Source organism: Melozone crissalis, unplaced genomic scaffold, assembly GCF_028551555.1.
Source record: "Melozone crissalis strain CALT ecotype California unplaced genomic scaffold, PUWL_Pcris_2 ptg000389l_1, whole genome shotgun sequence".
Classification (NCBI taxonomy): Eukaryota; Metazoa; Chordata; class Aves; order Passeriformes; family Passerellidae; genus Melozone; species Melozone crissalis.
In genome coordinates, this window is record NW_026536128.1 from 8,175 (window position 1) to 23,096 (window position 14,922).

At 62.1% G+C, this 14,922-nt stretch overlaps 1 protein-coding gene across 3 annotated transcripts; it reads left to right on the forward strand.

Annotated features, from left to right (window-relative positions):
• Positions 1–591: 591 nt before the first annotated feature.
• SLC44A2 (solute carrier family 44 member 2) lies at positions 592–12,149 on the forward strand. Of its 3 annotated transcripts, none has more exons than XM_054294928.1 (22): positions 592–637; positions 3,036–3,084; positions 4,111–4,184; positions 4,268–4,352; positions 4,444–4,528; positions 6,150–6,266; positions 6,355–6,415; positions 6,527–6,650; positions 6,874–6,957; positions 7,129–7,241; positions 7,419–7,550; positions 7,756–7,855; positions 7,989–8,081; positions 8,335–8,419; positions 8,509–8,771; positions 8,863–8,957; positions 9,080–9,183; positions 9,519–9,592; positions 9,691–9,761; positions 9,882–9,970; positions 10,330–10,414; positions 12,020–12,149. In XM_054294928.1, the coding sequence occupies exons 1-22, from the start codon at positions 595–597 to the stop codon at positions 12,124–12,126; spliced, it is 2,133 nt and encodes a 710-aa protein (XP_054150903.1). In that variant the 5' UTR covers positions 592–594; the 3' UTR covers positions 12,127–12,149. The 3 variants fall into 3 exon arrangements, with proteins under 3 accessions (XP_054150903.1, XP_054150902.1, XP_054150904.1); XM_054294927.1 differs by lacking the exon at positions 12,020–12,149 and adding an exon at positions 10,806–10,927; XM_054294929.1 differs by lacking the exon at positions 592–637 and adding an exon at positions 1,798–1,847.
• The last annotated feature ends 2,773 nt before the right edge of the window (positions 12,150–14,922 follow it).

Genomic DNA, 14,922 nt, shown 5'->3' on the forward strand with positions numbered 1-14,922 from the left:
GGACCCCTGAGAGAGTTCAAAGTGGGGGGGGAAGTTTGGGACCCCTGGATGTGCCCCAGCCTGGGGAGGGGTCTCTGCACCCCCAAATTCTCCCTCTTGGGGGGTCTCCACACCCCCCAACCATCACATTCCCCATTCTGGGTGGTCGCTGCGCCCCCAGACCCCCAACGAGAGCGTCCCTGAACCCCCACATCCTCCCCTTTGGGGGGGTCCCTGCACCCCCGGTACCCTGTGGTGGTCTCTGTACCCCAACATCCCCCACTCCGCGTGGCCCCCCGAGCCCCCAGACCCCCGGATTCCGCTCAGGGGGGTCCCTGCACCCCCAGACCCCCGGTATCCTCTGGGGGGGTCCCGGCACCCCCAGCCCCCACTCTGGAGCATTCCCGCACCCCCGGCCGCCCCCCGCATCCCCCGGTCCCACCGGAGCCCGCGCGCGGCGGGGCGGCCCCGGGCCCTCCCCGAGGGCGGATCGGTGCCGAGGGCCGGGCCCGGAGCCGCCCCGCCCGCAGCCACAGCCCGGGGGCACCGGGGGTACCGGGGGCACCGGGGGGTACCGGGGAATCACCGGGGGAGCCGCCCGGAGCCGCCATGGCCATGGACCGGGCCGCGGGCAGGAGGGACCCGAACGGCGATTACGGTACCGAGCATCCCCCGCCCCTCCCGGGGCTCCCCAGAACCCCCGGCTTTGAGACCCCCGGGTTTGGGACCCCCGGCTCTGGGACCCCCCGGTTTGGGACCCCCGGCTCTGGGACCCCCCGGTTTGGGACCCCCGGCTCTGGGAAATCCCAGATTTTGGAGACCCCCGTCTCGGGACTCCTCGGGTTCAGGGACCCCTGGGCGTGGGGAGCCCCAGATTTGGGACCCAGAGGGGCTTTAGACTCTTCAGGTTTGGGGATCCTCCTGGTTTAGGGGGTTTGAGGGCCCCCCAAGGCTGAGGACGCGCGGGTTCAGAGACCCCCGCATTGGGGACCCCCGCGTGTTTGGGTATCCTCGTGTTTGGGGACCCCCTCGTGTTTGGGACCCCGCGTTGGGGACCCCCGAGGAGGCGGCAGGGACGGGGGCAGCCCCGCCCGGTTTGGGGGCTGTTTCGGGGGTCCCGGCAGCTCCCGGGGGTGTCCCGGAGCGAGGGAGGGGCGCGGAGGCAGCGCCGGGACCCCTCCCCAGGCGGGACCGGCCCCGTTCCCCCGTTATTCCGGGCGGGACCGGCCCGGTTGCCCCGTTATTCCGGGCGGGACCGGCCCCGTTCCCCGTTATTCCCGGGCGGGGCCCCCCCGGTCCGGCCTTTGTTCGCCGTGCGCGGGGGGGCCCCCGCAGCCCTGACATCACCGGCGGCCTATGGGCGCAGCCGGGATCCCGCCGCCGGTGATTTATTTACCCGAACGGACCCGGGGCGGGGACAGCACCGGCACCGCCCGCCGGCCCCTGCCCGGCACGGAGCGGACATTGCCCGCCCGTTCCCGACCTCCGGACCGGGTTCGGCGGGGCCGCGCCGCGCCCCGAGGCTGCCCGGTACCGGTACCGGAGCTGTCCGGTATCGGTTTGTGCCGGTGCCGGAATTCCGCGGTAACCCCCGGGTTCCGTCCGGTGCCGGTGCCCGCTCCCCCCGGTTCTCCCCCGTTCCCCCCGGTGCTCTCGGGGCGGGGTTTGGGCCGCGTCCGTGCCCCGGAGGGCGGATTTGGGGCGGCCGTGTCGGAGGCGGGGTCGCCTGAGCCCGGCCCAGCCCAGCCCGGCCCAGCCCAGCCCGGCCCGGCACGGACGGGAACGGCCACGGCAACGGCAACGGCGGCGGGCGCGGGGGGCGCTCGGCGGGATGGGGGGACACGGGGACAGCTACTACGGCAAACACGGTACCGGTACCGGGGCTCGGGCACCTCTGGGGGCTCAGAGCGCGGCCGGGGCTCGGGGGAGGTGTGGGGGGCTCGCCCGGGCTCGGGGGCTCCGTGCGGGGGTCCCGGAGGGTCGGGGGCTCCTCCCGCTGCGGGCCGGGGGCGTTTTTGGGGCTCCCCGCGGTTCGGGGGCGCCTTTGGGGGTTCCCTGCGCTCGGCTCGGCGGGGAAGGAGTCAAACGGCCGCGGGCAAAGGCGGAAAACAGCCCCAAAATGGGCGGAAAACAGCCCCAAAATGGGCGGAAAACAACCCCAAAATGGGCGGAAAGCGGGGCTGGGAACGGCGGGGCAAAGCGAAAGCAAAAGCGGCCGCGCCCCGCACGGAGGGGGGGCCGCGGTTTTGGGGGGCTGGGGAGGGGGTTTGGGGTTTTTTGGGTTTTTTTGGGGGTTTTTTTGGGGTTTGGGGCCGCCCTGCCCGGCGGCCGCAGAACCGGCCCGACGGCCGCGCTCGGCGCCGGGACAGACCGGGACAGACCGGGACAAACCGGCTCCGGCGGTTCTGGGGCGTCTCCGCGGCGCCGGGCTGTCCCGGGATCGGTTCTGGTTCTGCCCCCCCCGCGCCGCCGTTCGGGGGGCTTTGGAGAGGGGATCCCCCCCAAAATACCCCAAAGCAAACGCGTTCCGGGCACGAGAAATGTTTATTGGAGTGACCCCCCCATAAAACCACATATCCCTGTCTGGGGGCTGCTGCGGCCCCCCCAGATCCGCGGCCCCCCCGCCCCGGGCCGCTCCCACGCTGGCTCCGCTGCCACACTAAAAATAAAAATAGAAATAGAAATAGAAATAAAGCGGAGCGGCGGCGCCGGGGGGGCTGCGGCGGGGCCGGGGCCCCCCCGGGTTCGGCGGAACCCCCGGGACCCCCCCGGTTCTTTGGTGCTCCGTGGAATTTGGTGATTTTGGTGTTTTGTGGGATTTCGGGTCATTTTTGCGGCAGTTTGGGCACCTTTCGGGCAGAGCCACCTGTGGGAATGAGCTCTCACAGGGAGCCGTTGTTTCCCGGCTCGGGAAGCCGATCCGCAGATGTTTTCCTGGTTTATCCCGAGGGGTTTTTGGGAAGCGTTTGGCTCCTTTAGCGTGCGGTGAGGAGGATGAGGAGTGCCTTCCTCCGGCCCCGGCCATTCCTCACTGCCATTCCTCTTCTTCCTCACAGGAACGCCGCAGAAATATGACCCGACTTTCAAAGGGCCCATCTATGACAGGTGAGGACAGGGTCCCCAAGTTCCAGGGTCCCCAAATCCAGAATCTCCAAAATCCAGGGTCCCCAAACACAATGTCCTCAAAACCCAGGGTCCCCAAATCCAGGGTCCTCAAGTCCAGTGTCCCCATAACCAGTGTCCCAAAATCGAGGGTCCCCAAGCTCAGGGTCCCCAAATCCAGGGTCCCAAAATCCCACAAATCCTCAAGTCCAGGGTCCCCAAATCCAGGGTCCTCAAGTCCAGTGTCCCCATAACCAGTGTCCCAAAATCGAGGGTCCCCAAGCTCAGGGTCCCCAAATCCAGGGTCCCAAAATCCCACAAATCCTCAAGTCCAGGGTCCCCAAATCCAGTGTCCCCAGTCCCATTGTCCCAAACCCAGTGTCCCCAAACTCAATGTCCCCAGCCCCAGTGTCCCTGGCCTCAGTGTCCCCAGTGTTCCCAGTGTCCCCAATCCCCCTGTCCCCAGTCCCAGTGTCCCCATTCCCAGTGTCCCCAGTGTCCCCATTGTCCCCAGTCCCAGTGTCCCCATTCCCAGTGTCCCCAGTCCCAGTGTCCCCAGTCCCAGTGTCCCCATTCCCAGTGTCCCCAGTGTCCCCATTCCCAGTGTCCCCATTGTCCCCATTCCCAGTGTCCCCAGTCCCAGTGTCCCCAGTCCCAGTGTCCCCAGTGTCCCCAGTCCCAGTGTCCCCAGTGTCCCCATTCCCAGTGTCCCCAGTGTCCCCATTGTCCCCATTCCCAGTGTCCCCATTCCCAGTGTCCCCAGTGTCCCCATTCCCAGTGTCCCCATTGTCCCCATTCCCAGTGTCCCCAGTCCCAGTGTCCCCAGTCCCAGTGTCCCCAGTGTCCCCAGTCCCAGTGTCCCCAGTGTCCCCATTCCCAGTGTCCCCAGTGTCCCCATTGTCCCCATTCCCAGTGTCCCCATTCCCAGTGTCCCCATTGTCCCCAGTCCCAGTGTCCCCATTCCCAGTGTCCCCAGTGTCCCCATTCCCAGTGTCCCCAGTGTCCCCAGTCCCCCTGTCCCCGCCGCAGGGGCTGCACCGATGTCATCTGCTGCGTCCTGCTGGTGGTGGCCATCGTGGGCTACGTCGTGGTCGGCGTCGTGGGTACGTGCTGGGGGTCTGGGGGTCTGTGGGGTCTGGGGGCTGCAGGGGGGGTGACCCCGGCCTCATCGCCCTGTGCCCCCCAGCCTGGACCCACGGGGACCCGCGCAAGGTGATCCACCCCACGGACAGCCGCGGGCAGTTCTGCGGGCAGCCGGGGACCCCCAACGAGTGAGTGCCCCGCGTGGAGGGACCCCAACTCCTCGGGGGGAGCGTGGAGGGGGTTTGCCCAAACCTGGGCGGTTTTTGGTTTGTTTTGCAGGAAAAAACCTTTCCTTTTTTACTTTGACATCGTCAAGTGCGCGAGCCCGCTGGTGCTGCTGGAGTTCCAGTGCCCGACCACGCAGGTATGGCCTGACCCCCTCGGGACCCCCGAGAATTCCCCAGGAAATCCGGCCTGCAGCCCCCTCGGGCCCCCGATAATTCCCCGGGGAATCTGGGGTGCAGCCCCCTCGGGACCCCCGATAATTCTCCAGGGAATCCGGGCCTGCAGCCCCCTCGGGACCCCTGATAATTCCCCGGGGAATCCGGGGTGCAGCCCCCTCGGGACCCCCGATAATTCCCCAGGGGATCCAGAGTGCAGCCCCCTCGGGACCCCTGATAATTCCCCAGGGAATCTGGGCCTGCAGCCCCCTCGGGACCCCCGATAATTCCCCATGGGATCCAGAGTGCAGCCCCCTCGGGACCCCCGATAATTCCCCAGGGAATCTGGGGTGCAGCCCCCTCGGGACCCCCGATAATTCCCCAGGGAATCTGGGCCTGCAGCCCCCTCGGGACCCCCGATAATTCCCCGGGGAATCCGGGGTGCAGCCCCCTCGGGACCCCCGATAATTCCCCGGGGAATCCGGGGTGCAGCCCCCTCGGGACCCCCGATAATTCCCCAGGGGATCCAGAGTGCAGCCCCCTCGGGACCCCCGATAATTCCCCAGGGAATCTGGGGTGCAGCCCCCTCGGGACCCCCGATAATTCCCCAGGGAATCTGGGCCTGCAGCCCCCTCGGGACCCCCGATAATTCCCCATGGGATCCAGAGTGCAGCCCCCTCGGGACCCCCGATAATTCCCCAGGGAATCTGGGGTGCAGCCCCCTCGGGACCCCTGATAATTCCCCGGGGAATCCGGGGTGCAGCCCCCTCGGGACCCCCGATAATTCCCCAGGGAATCCGGGGTGCAGCCCCCTCGGGACCCCCGATAATTCTCCAGGGAATCCGGGCCTGCAGCCCCCTCGGGACCCCCGATAATTCCCCAGGGGATCCAGAGTGCAGCCCCCTCGGGACCCCTGATAATTCCCCAGGGAATCTGGGCCTGCAGCCCCCTCGGGACCCCCGATAATTCCCCATGGGATCCAGAGTGCAGCCCCCTCGGGACCCCCGATAATTCCCCAGGGAATCTGGGGTGCAGCCCCCTCGGGACCCCCGATAATTCCCCAGGGAATCTGGGCCTGCAGCCCCCTCGGGACCCCCGATAATTCCCCGGGGAATCCGGGGTGCAGCCCCCTCGGGACCCCCGATAATTCCCCGGGGAATCCGGGGTGCAGCCCCCTCGGGACCCCCGATAATTCCCCAGGGGATCCAGAGTGCAGCCCCCTCGGGACCCCCGATAATTCCCCAGGGAATCTGGGGTGCAGCCCCCTCGGGACCCCCGATAATTCCCCAGGGAATCTGGGCCTGCAGCCCCCTCGGGACCCCCGATAATTCCCCATGGGATCCAGAGTGCAGCCCCCTCGGGACCCCCGATAATTCCCCAGGGAATCTGGGGTGCAGCCCCCTCGGGACCCCTGATAATTCCCCGGGGAATCCGGGGTGCAGCCCCCTCGGGACCCCCGATAATTCCCCAGGAAATCCGGCCTGCAGCCCCGTCGGGACCCCCGATAATTCCCCAGGGAATCCGGGGTGCAGCCCCCTCGGGACCCCCGATAATTCCCCAGGGAATCCAGGCCCGAGCCCCCTGCCCGTGTCCCCCTCCCTGCAGATCTGTGTCAGCAAGTGCCCGGACCGGTACCTGACGTACCTGACGGCCTCGGGGAACCCCGCCTCGCTCGAGTATTACCGCAGTTTCTGCACCCCCGAGTACAAGGGCACGCAGAAGGTGGGTCTGGGCTGTGGGGCCGGGGTTCCCGTGCCGTGGGGGGATTCCTGCCCCGCGTGCTCACGTCCGGCTCGCTGTCCCCTCCCAGGCTGCCCTCAACGTGCTGAAGGACAGAGAGTGTCCGGCCATGCTCATTCCCAGCACCCCACGTACGTCCATAATTAGCAAGGAGCTCGTTAAGGATTGTTTGGAGGCTGTTTGGGGGTTCTGGGGGTCCTGTGGGGGTTCTCCCGGCTGAGCCACCCCCTGTGTCCCACCAGTGGCGCGGAGATGCTTCCCGGCCATCCAGGCCAAGAAGGGCGTCATCATGGTGGGCAACAAGACGACCTACGAGGACGGCTGGGGGAACCACAGGAATGTCACCGAGCTGCTGGAAGGGGCCAAGTGAGTCCCGGCCCCTCGTTAAGAGCTGCTTCATTAGCGCTGCTTTGCCCGTTTGAGGTGTTTGCCAGAAATCCTGCACCAAAATCCCGTGGTGGGAACGAGAGTGGCAAAGGAGGCGCAGTGCACACGGCTCCGGGGATTTGCTGTGCGGAATTGTTGAATTTTCGCGGGTTTGGGGTCCCCCCCGGCTCCCCCTCCATCGGCGTTCCCCGTTCTCTCGCAGGAAAGCCAACGTGGTGCTGGAGACGCGGCAGCTGGCCATGAAGATCTTCGAGGATTACACGGTGTCCTGGTACTGGATCATCATGTGAGCATGGGGCAAAACCCGGGGGTTTTCAGTATTTTACTATTTCCCTGGCTTTCCCACAATTTCCATGGAGCAAAGCACGAGCAGTGACATCCCTGCTGTCCGTTCCCACGTCTGGGGGACGGTGTGGCACTCTGGAGGGTGCTGACACGTCGTGCCTTCCTCCCGCAGAGGCCTCGTCATTGCCATGGTGGCCAGCCTCATCTTCATCGTGCTGCTGCGCTTCCTGGCGGGGGTCATGGTGTGGGTGATGATCGTGATGGTGATCCTGGTGCTGGGATACGGTGAGCAGGGGGCTGGCAGCCTCTCCCTGGCTTTTCCCCGTTGTCCTTTCCCCATTTCCAGTGGGATTTGCCCTGCAGAATTTCACACGCCGTGTCCTGCCGGGTGTCCCCTCCCTGGCCGGCGTCCGGCGCTGCCTCTCCCGTGCAAAAATGACAAATTTCTGCTTTCTGCCACAGGAATCTTCCACTGCTACATGGAATATGCCAAGCTAAAAGGGGAAGCGGGGTCGGATATGTCCCTGACAGACCTGGGCTTCCAGACCGACCTCCGTGTGTACCTGCACCTGCGGCAGACCTGGCTGGCGTTCTGTAAGCGTCCAGGAATTGGGAATTAATTGGGATGGGGCCCCACAGGGCGGGGGGATGGGCTCACAGCGGGTTTTGGGCTGATCCCGTGGGAAGGAGGGACTTTGCTGGGTGCCCGGCCACGGGGCAGTGCTGGGTGTTCCCGGAGGAGATTTGGGTGCCCTGGGGGAAGGTGCAGGTGGCCCTGACGCTCCGTTCCCCTGCCCAGTGATCATCCTGTGCGTGCTGGAGCTGGTGATCGTCCTGCTGCTCATCTTCCTGCGCAAGAGGATCCTCATCGCCATCGCGCTCATCAAGGAGGCCAGCAGGTCTGGCTGTCCCTGTCCCCAGGGCCGCTGGCACCCATGGCTGCGGGGTTTAACTGGGGTTTAACTGGGGTTTAACCGGGGTTTAACTGGGGTTTAACCAGGGTTTAACCGGGGTTTAACCATTTTCTCGCAGGGCTGTCGGTCACGTCATGTCGTCGCTGCTGTTCCCCTTGTGCACCTTCTTCTTGCTGTGCCTCTGCATCGCCTACTGGGCCAGCACTGCCGTGTATCCTTTGCTCTTCCTCGCCCTCTTCCTCATCCTCCTCCTGTCCCTGCATCCCCCTTCCCACAAGTCCGGTGTCCCCCCCAGGCATGGAGCAGGATCTGATGGCGGATCCACCTCAAATCTCTGAGATTTAACCCAAAACCAGCCCTGGAGTGGAAGAGCAGCAGCGGGAGCTCGGGGAGAGCCAAGTGGAGCCTGGTTTGGATTTAGGGCTGGGTTTGGAAAACGACCTTTCCTTAACGCTGACCCGCAGCTTCCTGTCCACCTCCAACGAGGCCGTTTACAAGGTGTTCAACGAGTCCGCGTGTCCGTTCGCTGGGCAGACCTGCAGGCCCGAGGTGAGCGCCTCAGGACACTCGGGACCTGTCAGAGACGAGACCACGGGTGTCGCTCTGGCTTGACCGGCAGCGTCCCGTGTCCTCTGCAGACCTTCAACACCAGCAACGTCACCAAGCTGTGCCCCGACGCCCAGTGCCTGTTCGCCTTCTACGGCGGCGAGACCGCCTACCACAAGTATCTCGTCGCGCTGCAGTTCTTCAACGTCTTCATGTTCTTCTGGCTCGCCAACTTCGTCATCGCGCTGGGCCAGGTGACGCTGGCAGGCGCCTTCGCCTCCTACTACTGGGCCTTCAAGAAGCCCGACGACATGCCGGCCTTCCCGCTCTTCTCCGCCTTCGGCCGCGCGCTCCGGTGCGTCCGTCTGTCTGTCCGTCTGTCCGTCTGTCCCCGGGAGCTCTGTCTGCGAGGCTGTGCCTTTCTGACCGGGCTGCTCCATCCCCAGGTACCACACGGGCTCGCTGGCCTTCGGCTCGCTGATCCTGGCCATCGTCCAGGTGATCAGGGTCATCCTGGAGTACCTGGACCACCGGCTGAAAGGTGCTGAGAGGGCTGGGGTGGGGGGACTGTGGCAGCAAGGTCTCAGCAGGGACCTCCGAGCGGCTGCTGGGACATCCCACCCCGCTGGCCTTGGTGCTGAGCCCTCTCCCTGCGCCCTCCAGCCGCCGAGAACAAGTTTGCCAAGTTCCTCCTGGGCTGCCTCAAGTGCTGCTTCTGGTGCCTGGAGAAATTCCTCAAGTTCCTCAACAGGAACGCCTACATCATGGTGAGAGTTGTCCTAAACCAGCTCCCTCCAAGGGCTGGGGCAGCCACGGGGGCAGCTCGGAGATTTCCCTGGGAATTGTGTCTTCTGGTGCTGTGGGAACATGGAGCTTTGAGGAATTTTTCAGCTTTTTGGCTGGAAAACCTTGACCTCGGCCACGTCCCGTTGGCTTTGGGGAGGACCTTGTGCGGGTGGGGGTATTCAGCTCCGGGTCTCTGCGATGCCTGACCCCGCAGTGGGTGAGAAAGCCCTTGCAGGGTGGGATCTGCACCCTCCCCTGCGTGGGGGACTCAGTGCAGCCCCGTTTCTCTCTCCTGTGCGCGGCTTTTCCGCCCCAGATCGCCATCTACGGCACCAACTTCTGCACCTCGGCCCGGAACGCGTTCTTCCTGCTGATGAGGAACATCATCAGGTGAGACCTGGGGGAGGCACCCCACGCCGTTTGCCACTCGTGCCGTGGCTGCTTCTCTGGGGAGCAGACGCAGAGGCTCATCCCTCTCTTGTCTCCAGGGTGGCCGTGTTGGATAAAGTCACGGATTTCCTCTTCTTCCTCGGCAAGCTCCTCATCGTGGGAAGCGTGGGTGAGTGCTGGCTTCTGGAAGTTTCTCCTCGAGGCACCCGAAAGCTCCCCTCAAATCACCCCTCCCGTGAAGCTGCTCCTTCCCGTCTTGCCCACCCTTGTCCATCCCTTGCTCTCCCAGGGATCCTCGCCTTCTTCTTCTTCACCCAGCGGATAAAGCTGGTCCAGGACACGGCGCCGCCGCTCAATTACTACTGGGTGCCCATTCTGGTGAGCTGCCCTTTCCCTGAGGGGTGACTGCAGACGGAGAGGGCAGCGGGGCCCCACGCCAGCCCCTCCCCACAGCCGGGGCCTCAAGGAGCCCCTTTGTTGGAGGTGTTTTCCCGGCCCTGGCGCAATGAGCCCTTTGTTGGTCGCTGCTGGCGCCGCGCCCGCCTGCGCTGCCCACTCTGGCCTCCATCCAGGGGTGGCTGAGGCCTTTTGTCCCCACTCGGGCTGCTCCAAACAGTCCTGCCCTGTTCGCTTCTCCTCCTTCCCCTGGGGAATGTGGGATTCAGCATTTTCCTCCTCCTGCTGCTCCTGGGGGGGTTCCGGGCTCTCTGCGGCATCAGCGCGTGCGTCTCTTCCAGACGGTGATCGTGGGCTCCTACCTCATTGCCCACGGGTTCTTCAGCGTCTACGGCATGTGCGTGGACACCCTGTTCCTCTGCTTCTGTGAGTATCAGCAAAAACCCCCTCTCCCATCAGGCTCGCCCCCAGAGTGTCCAGCTCCCAGTCCCGGGGTCCCTCCGTGTGGTTTTCTCCTGCTCTTTCCTCTCCTGACTCCTCACCTGCGTTCTCACCTGCTCTGCCCTGCCTGCTCCAGCAGAGACCCCCGGCCTGTCCGTGGGCTCCTGCATCTCTCCCTCTGTTTTGGTGCTTTGGGCTCGGTGGAATTAACTACAGCTAACCTCGACTCCCCTTTTTTTCCTCCCTGTTTCCCTTCTTTTCCACCCCTCCCGTGTCTCTGGCCACACGTCCTCCACCTCCGCCCTGTCTCTCCCTGGCTCCTCCACCGCTTTCCGCTCTCCCCCTTCACGGCCGCTTCCTCCCGGGGCTGGAAAAGGCGAAGATCTGGAGAGAAACGATGGATCCCAGGAGAGGCCTTACTACATGTCCCCCGAGCTGAGCGAGATCCTGCTGAAGGGGCACCTAGAGCCTTCCAAAAGCGCCGATAGCCAAGGCTAGGCTGGGCGGGACCCTCCCGGCCCCAGCAGCGACTCCCGTGGTGTCCCCTCCGAGGGCGCCGGGTGTCCAACCTGCCTTCCTGCCCAAAAACCCGCGTTCCTGCGCCGAGAGAACCCGCGTGGAGCTGGCTGGGGCTCCCGGCAGCGCCCGGCGAGGGGCGCGGTGCCCGAGATCGCCGTGGCTTTGGGGCAGAGATCCCCGCTCCCGAGGGAGGGCTGGCACGGGGGGCCCGGCACGGACCGGGGACAGGGCTGGGTGGGACGGGCTGAGCGGGTTCCGCCGCCCCAGACCGGGCTCGGGGCGTTTCCTCTGCGTCCGCTTCAGCCAAGAGCACTGAGACTTTCTTTGCCCTTTCCTTGCCCCTTTCCTGGCAGTTTTCTCACCCTTTTCCTCCTCCTGTCTCTATGCAAACCACAGAATTTTGAAGGATTCTGGGTGAGCTTGCAGAGCTTTGCTGGCTTAGCCCAGCTTGTCCCTGTCCCCTGTCCCAGACATCACAGGAGCTGTCACTGGTGGCCATTGGGACTTGGAGATTTTCACTCCAGCCATGGGGGGAGTTGGGATTTCTCCTCCAGAAAGCCCAGAAATTATCAAGATTTAAGAAAAACAGCTCTTGTGGCTCAGCCTCAGCCACAGCTCCCAGCCAGGCCCTCCCAGGACAAAGCCCTGCTGTTGGTGCTCCCGTGTCCATCCCAGCAGGATCCAAATCCCTCTCAAAACACCCCCTGGGCGTTGTGAGCCCGGAGCTTTGTGGCTTTGTTTGGTTTTGGGGTGTTTTTTTTCCACGGCTGGGATTTTCCAGCCTCGTTGGGAATCGCTTTTCAATGGCTCCAGAGCTGCTGGGAAGAGCCAAGGGCTCCCTCCTGCCCTTGGCTCTGTTCAAAAACACAAAACACCCAAATTTCCTCTTTCTCCTCAACCTCTGCGGGCCACCCCCAGATTTGCCGTGTCAGAGAGGGAAAAGCCCCGTAATTCAGGATGAGCCCAGAGACTTTGTTTGAGCTGGCAGTCGCTGTCGGAGGATCCCGGGAGCCTCCAGCACACCAACCCCAGGCCTGCCCCCGCCGCGGGGCCGGGGGTTTCTCTTTGCAGTGGAAGACCTGGAGCGCAACGACGGCTCGGCGGAAAAGCCCTACTTCATGTCCCAGGACCTGAGGAAGCTGCTCAAGAAGACCAACAAGGGCCAGCCCGACGCGTAGCGCCGCCTGTCCCGCGTGGAACCCGCCTCCTCCGCGGGCCTTGGGCGCCCCGGCGGCGGGGTGGGTGGGTAAAATGCACATTTTCGATGACTCGGCCTTAAATCCTCGCGCTGGTAACGATGACGAGCTTGTCGCCGCTGACGAGGCGCGGGGCCCGGTGCCAGTGCCACTCCTGGGGTAAAACCCCCCAATTTCTGTGGGGTTCAGCGATTCCAGAGCGAGTTTAATTGTGTTTGGTCCCGTTTCGGTCCCAGTGAACCCTTCTGGGGTCGGCCCAGGGGATCCCCGCAGGTCTGGAGGTGCAGGAACGAGCCGGGAGGTTCAGGCAGCTCCTCGTGGGGCGTTCTCCTTGTGGCCCCCCTAAATATTCAATTGTGGTTGTGCATTCCGGCCCACAGAGCTGGGACGGGCTGGAATCACCTCCCACCCCTCGCTGCCCTTTGTCGGCACCCCAGGGCCCCGTTCTGGGCCCTAATTAATTAATTATTTTAGGAATAAGCTAATTATTGCCTTTGTAGCCAGTGCAAGGGGTGAAGGTGGAGGGGAACGAGGGGGCCGTGGGCAGAATTTGGGGCTTGAGGCTCTGTCCAGTTCTTGCACCTGCAGCTTCCACAGGTTCCTCCCCAAAACGTGCACCTGGTCCCCCAAATTTGTCATTTTAGGGCAAACCCTTCCCCAGCTCCCCAAAGGCTTCACCTGCATAGGGGGATTTGGGATTTGGGACACCCCCAGGGCATGGGGACAGGGTGTGCATGGACCTGGGGGGGGTTTGGTGTCATTCCAGGTGATTTTGGCAAAGCCAGGGGCAGCCAACACCTGCCTCCAGCCAGGAGGGGGAAAAAGGGGTTTTTTGTGTGTGTGGAAAAGGGGTCAATTAGCTCTAAAAATGTAATTAACTCAGACCTAAAGTGTAACAGAATTAACCCTTAGACCCGGTGCAGCCACACAAGCAGAGCCACCACCAGCAATTGGGCTTTTTTAGGGCTTATTTGTTAAAAAAAGGACTTTTAGAAGTGCTCTGAGGCTTTGGGGGACAATTCCCCCCTCCAGTGCTCACCTGGCTCCAGGAGTTGCTGCTGAGGGATCCCTTTGGCTTCCTTTTATCCCAATTCCCCGCCACCTTTGGGTTTTGTATCATCCAGGGGACGTTTCTATGGAATTATCCAATCCTTTGGGGGCTTTTGTATATTTTGCTTTTCCAGGATGTTTTCAGTTACGGTTATTTGGAGCTTTTCCAGTGAATTTTTGGGGGCACGTTTTCGTTTCTGTGACGCCGCCGGGCAGAGCTTCCCTGTCTGTGATTTCTCTAATTTTTCTTTTTAAGATTCCCCAAATTTTCCCTTTCCCCCCTCGTTTTTTAGTGCAGCTGATCAGTGGACAGAGGAGTGGAAGGGAAAATTGAAGCCAAAAAACAATGAAGGAAAATGTAAAACTAGAAAGGTGAAGGGAATGGCAGAACAATGAAGGGAAAGGTAAAAACAAAGCTAAAAACGTAACAGTAAAGCTCAACAGAAGAGATCAAATGAAGCTAAAAAGAGGCAAATCCTCCCTGTTTGGAATGAGTGGGAATAATTCAGGGAATAATCACCAGACTTGTTCCACTTACAGCCATTCCAGCACGTGTCCTGCAGCTCCTGATGCTCATTCTGGATTAATTTGGGGTTTTTTTTCCCCTCCCTGTGCAGGTTTCAGGGTGGATTTGGTTTTGTTTCTGCCCAGAATGTTCGTGTTGGGGGCAGATTCTCTCTCACTCCTCGATTTTCAGCTGTTTTCCTCCCAAATCCTGACCCTTTGGGTGTGGAACCCTGTGGGAAGCAGCTGAGGAGTGGCAGGAACTGGGTTTATTTGCTCAAAAAGGCAAAAACCAGCAGGAATTTGGAAGGCTGGAAGGAAAAGTGGCGAAAGAAAGAAGAAATTTGGAAAAATGTGTTCGTGGGGAAGCCGGGCTGGCTTGGCTGCCTCCCAGCAGCACAGGATTTGAGGAGAATTAAGGATTTTTATTCCCAATAAACCCAAGTGGCTTTTTAGAGGTGATGGGGAGCAGTGAGGGAAATATTCCTGTAAATTAGGAAATTTACAGGAATATTTCTGAGGTTGTTTTGGAAAACTCAGAGCGAGGGCAGCTGTCTGGGGGAATTTGGTGTCCAGAAAAGCTTCACTCCAAGGCTGGGTTCCTGCTTCCAGGCAAAGCTCCGTGTTCAAGGCATTAAATGATGGAATTTAGGAATAATGGCGCTTTTTTCCCCCCTGTCTAGAAATGTGGCTTCTGTCCCTGCAAACCTGATTGTTCTGTGGGCAAAGTAAACAACCCTAAAATCCTAAACAATACTAAACCTGCAGGGCTGATGTTTTAAAGGAAAACGCTCCTTTTTCACGTGTTTTTGAGGCATTAAGGGTGCTGTGACACTCCGGAGTCTCTGCGCGGTTCCGTCAGCGTCGCGACCGACAATAAAAAAGTGCCTGTTTGGAGCTCGTTGTGTTGTGTGGTATCGCAGGGCTCTAACGCCTCAGGGCTGAACCCAATTCTGCCACTTTTCACCCCAAAATGGCCATTTCAGCATTTGTTCAGCTGATTTCAGAGTGGGGGGGTCACTGGTTTTGGGGAGTTTGGGCTGAATCTGAGTAATTTTCCAACAATCCCTGAGCGACAGGGTCTCCAAGAAGGGATTTTAAAGAGCAAAGTGTTTGTTCAGACACCTATTTAATGTTGTTTTCCCTGGTCATCAAAAGCAGAAGGTGTTTGTGTGGTCAAATGCCTCCAAAAACGCGTCTATGAGGTGGTTCCCCTCAAAAATT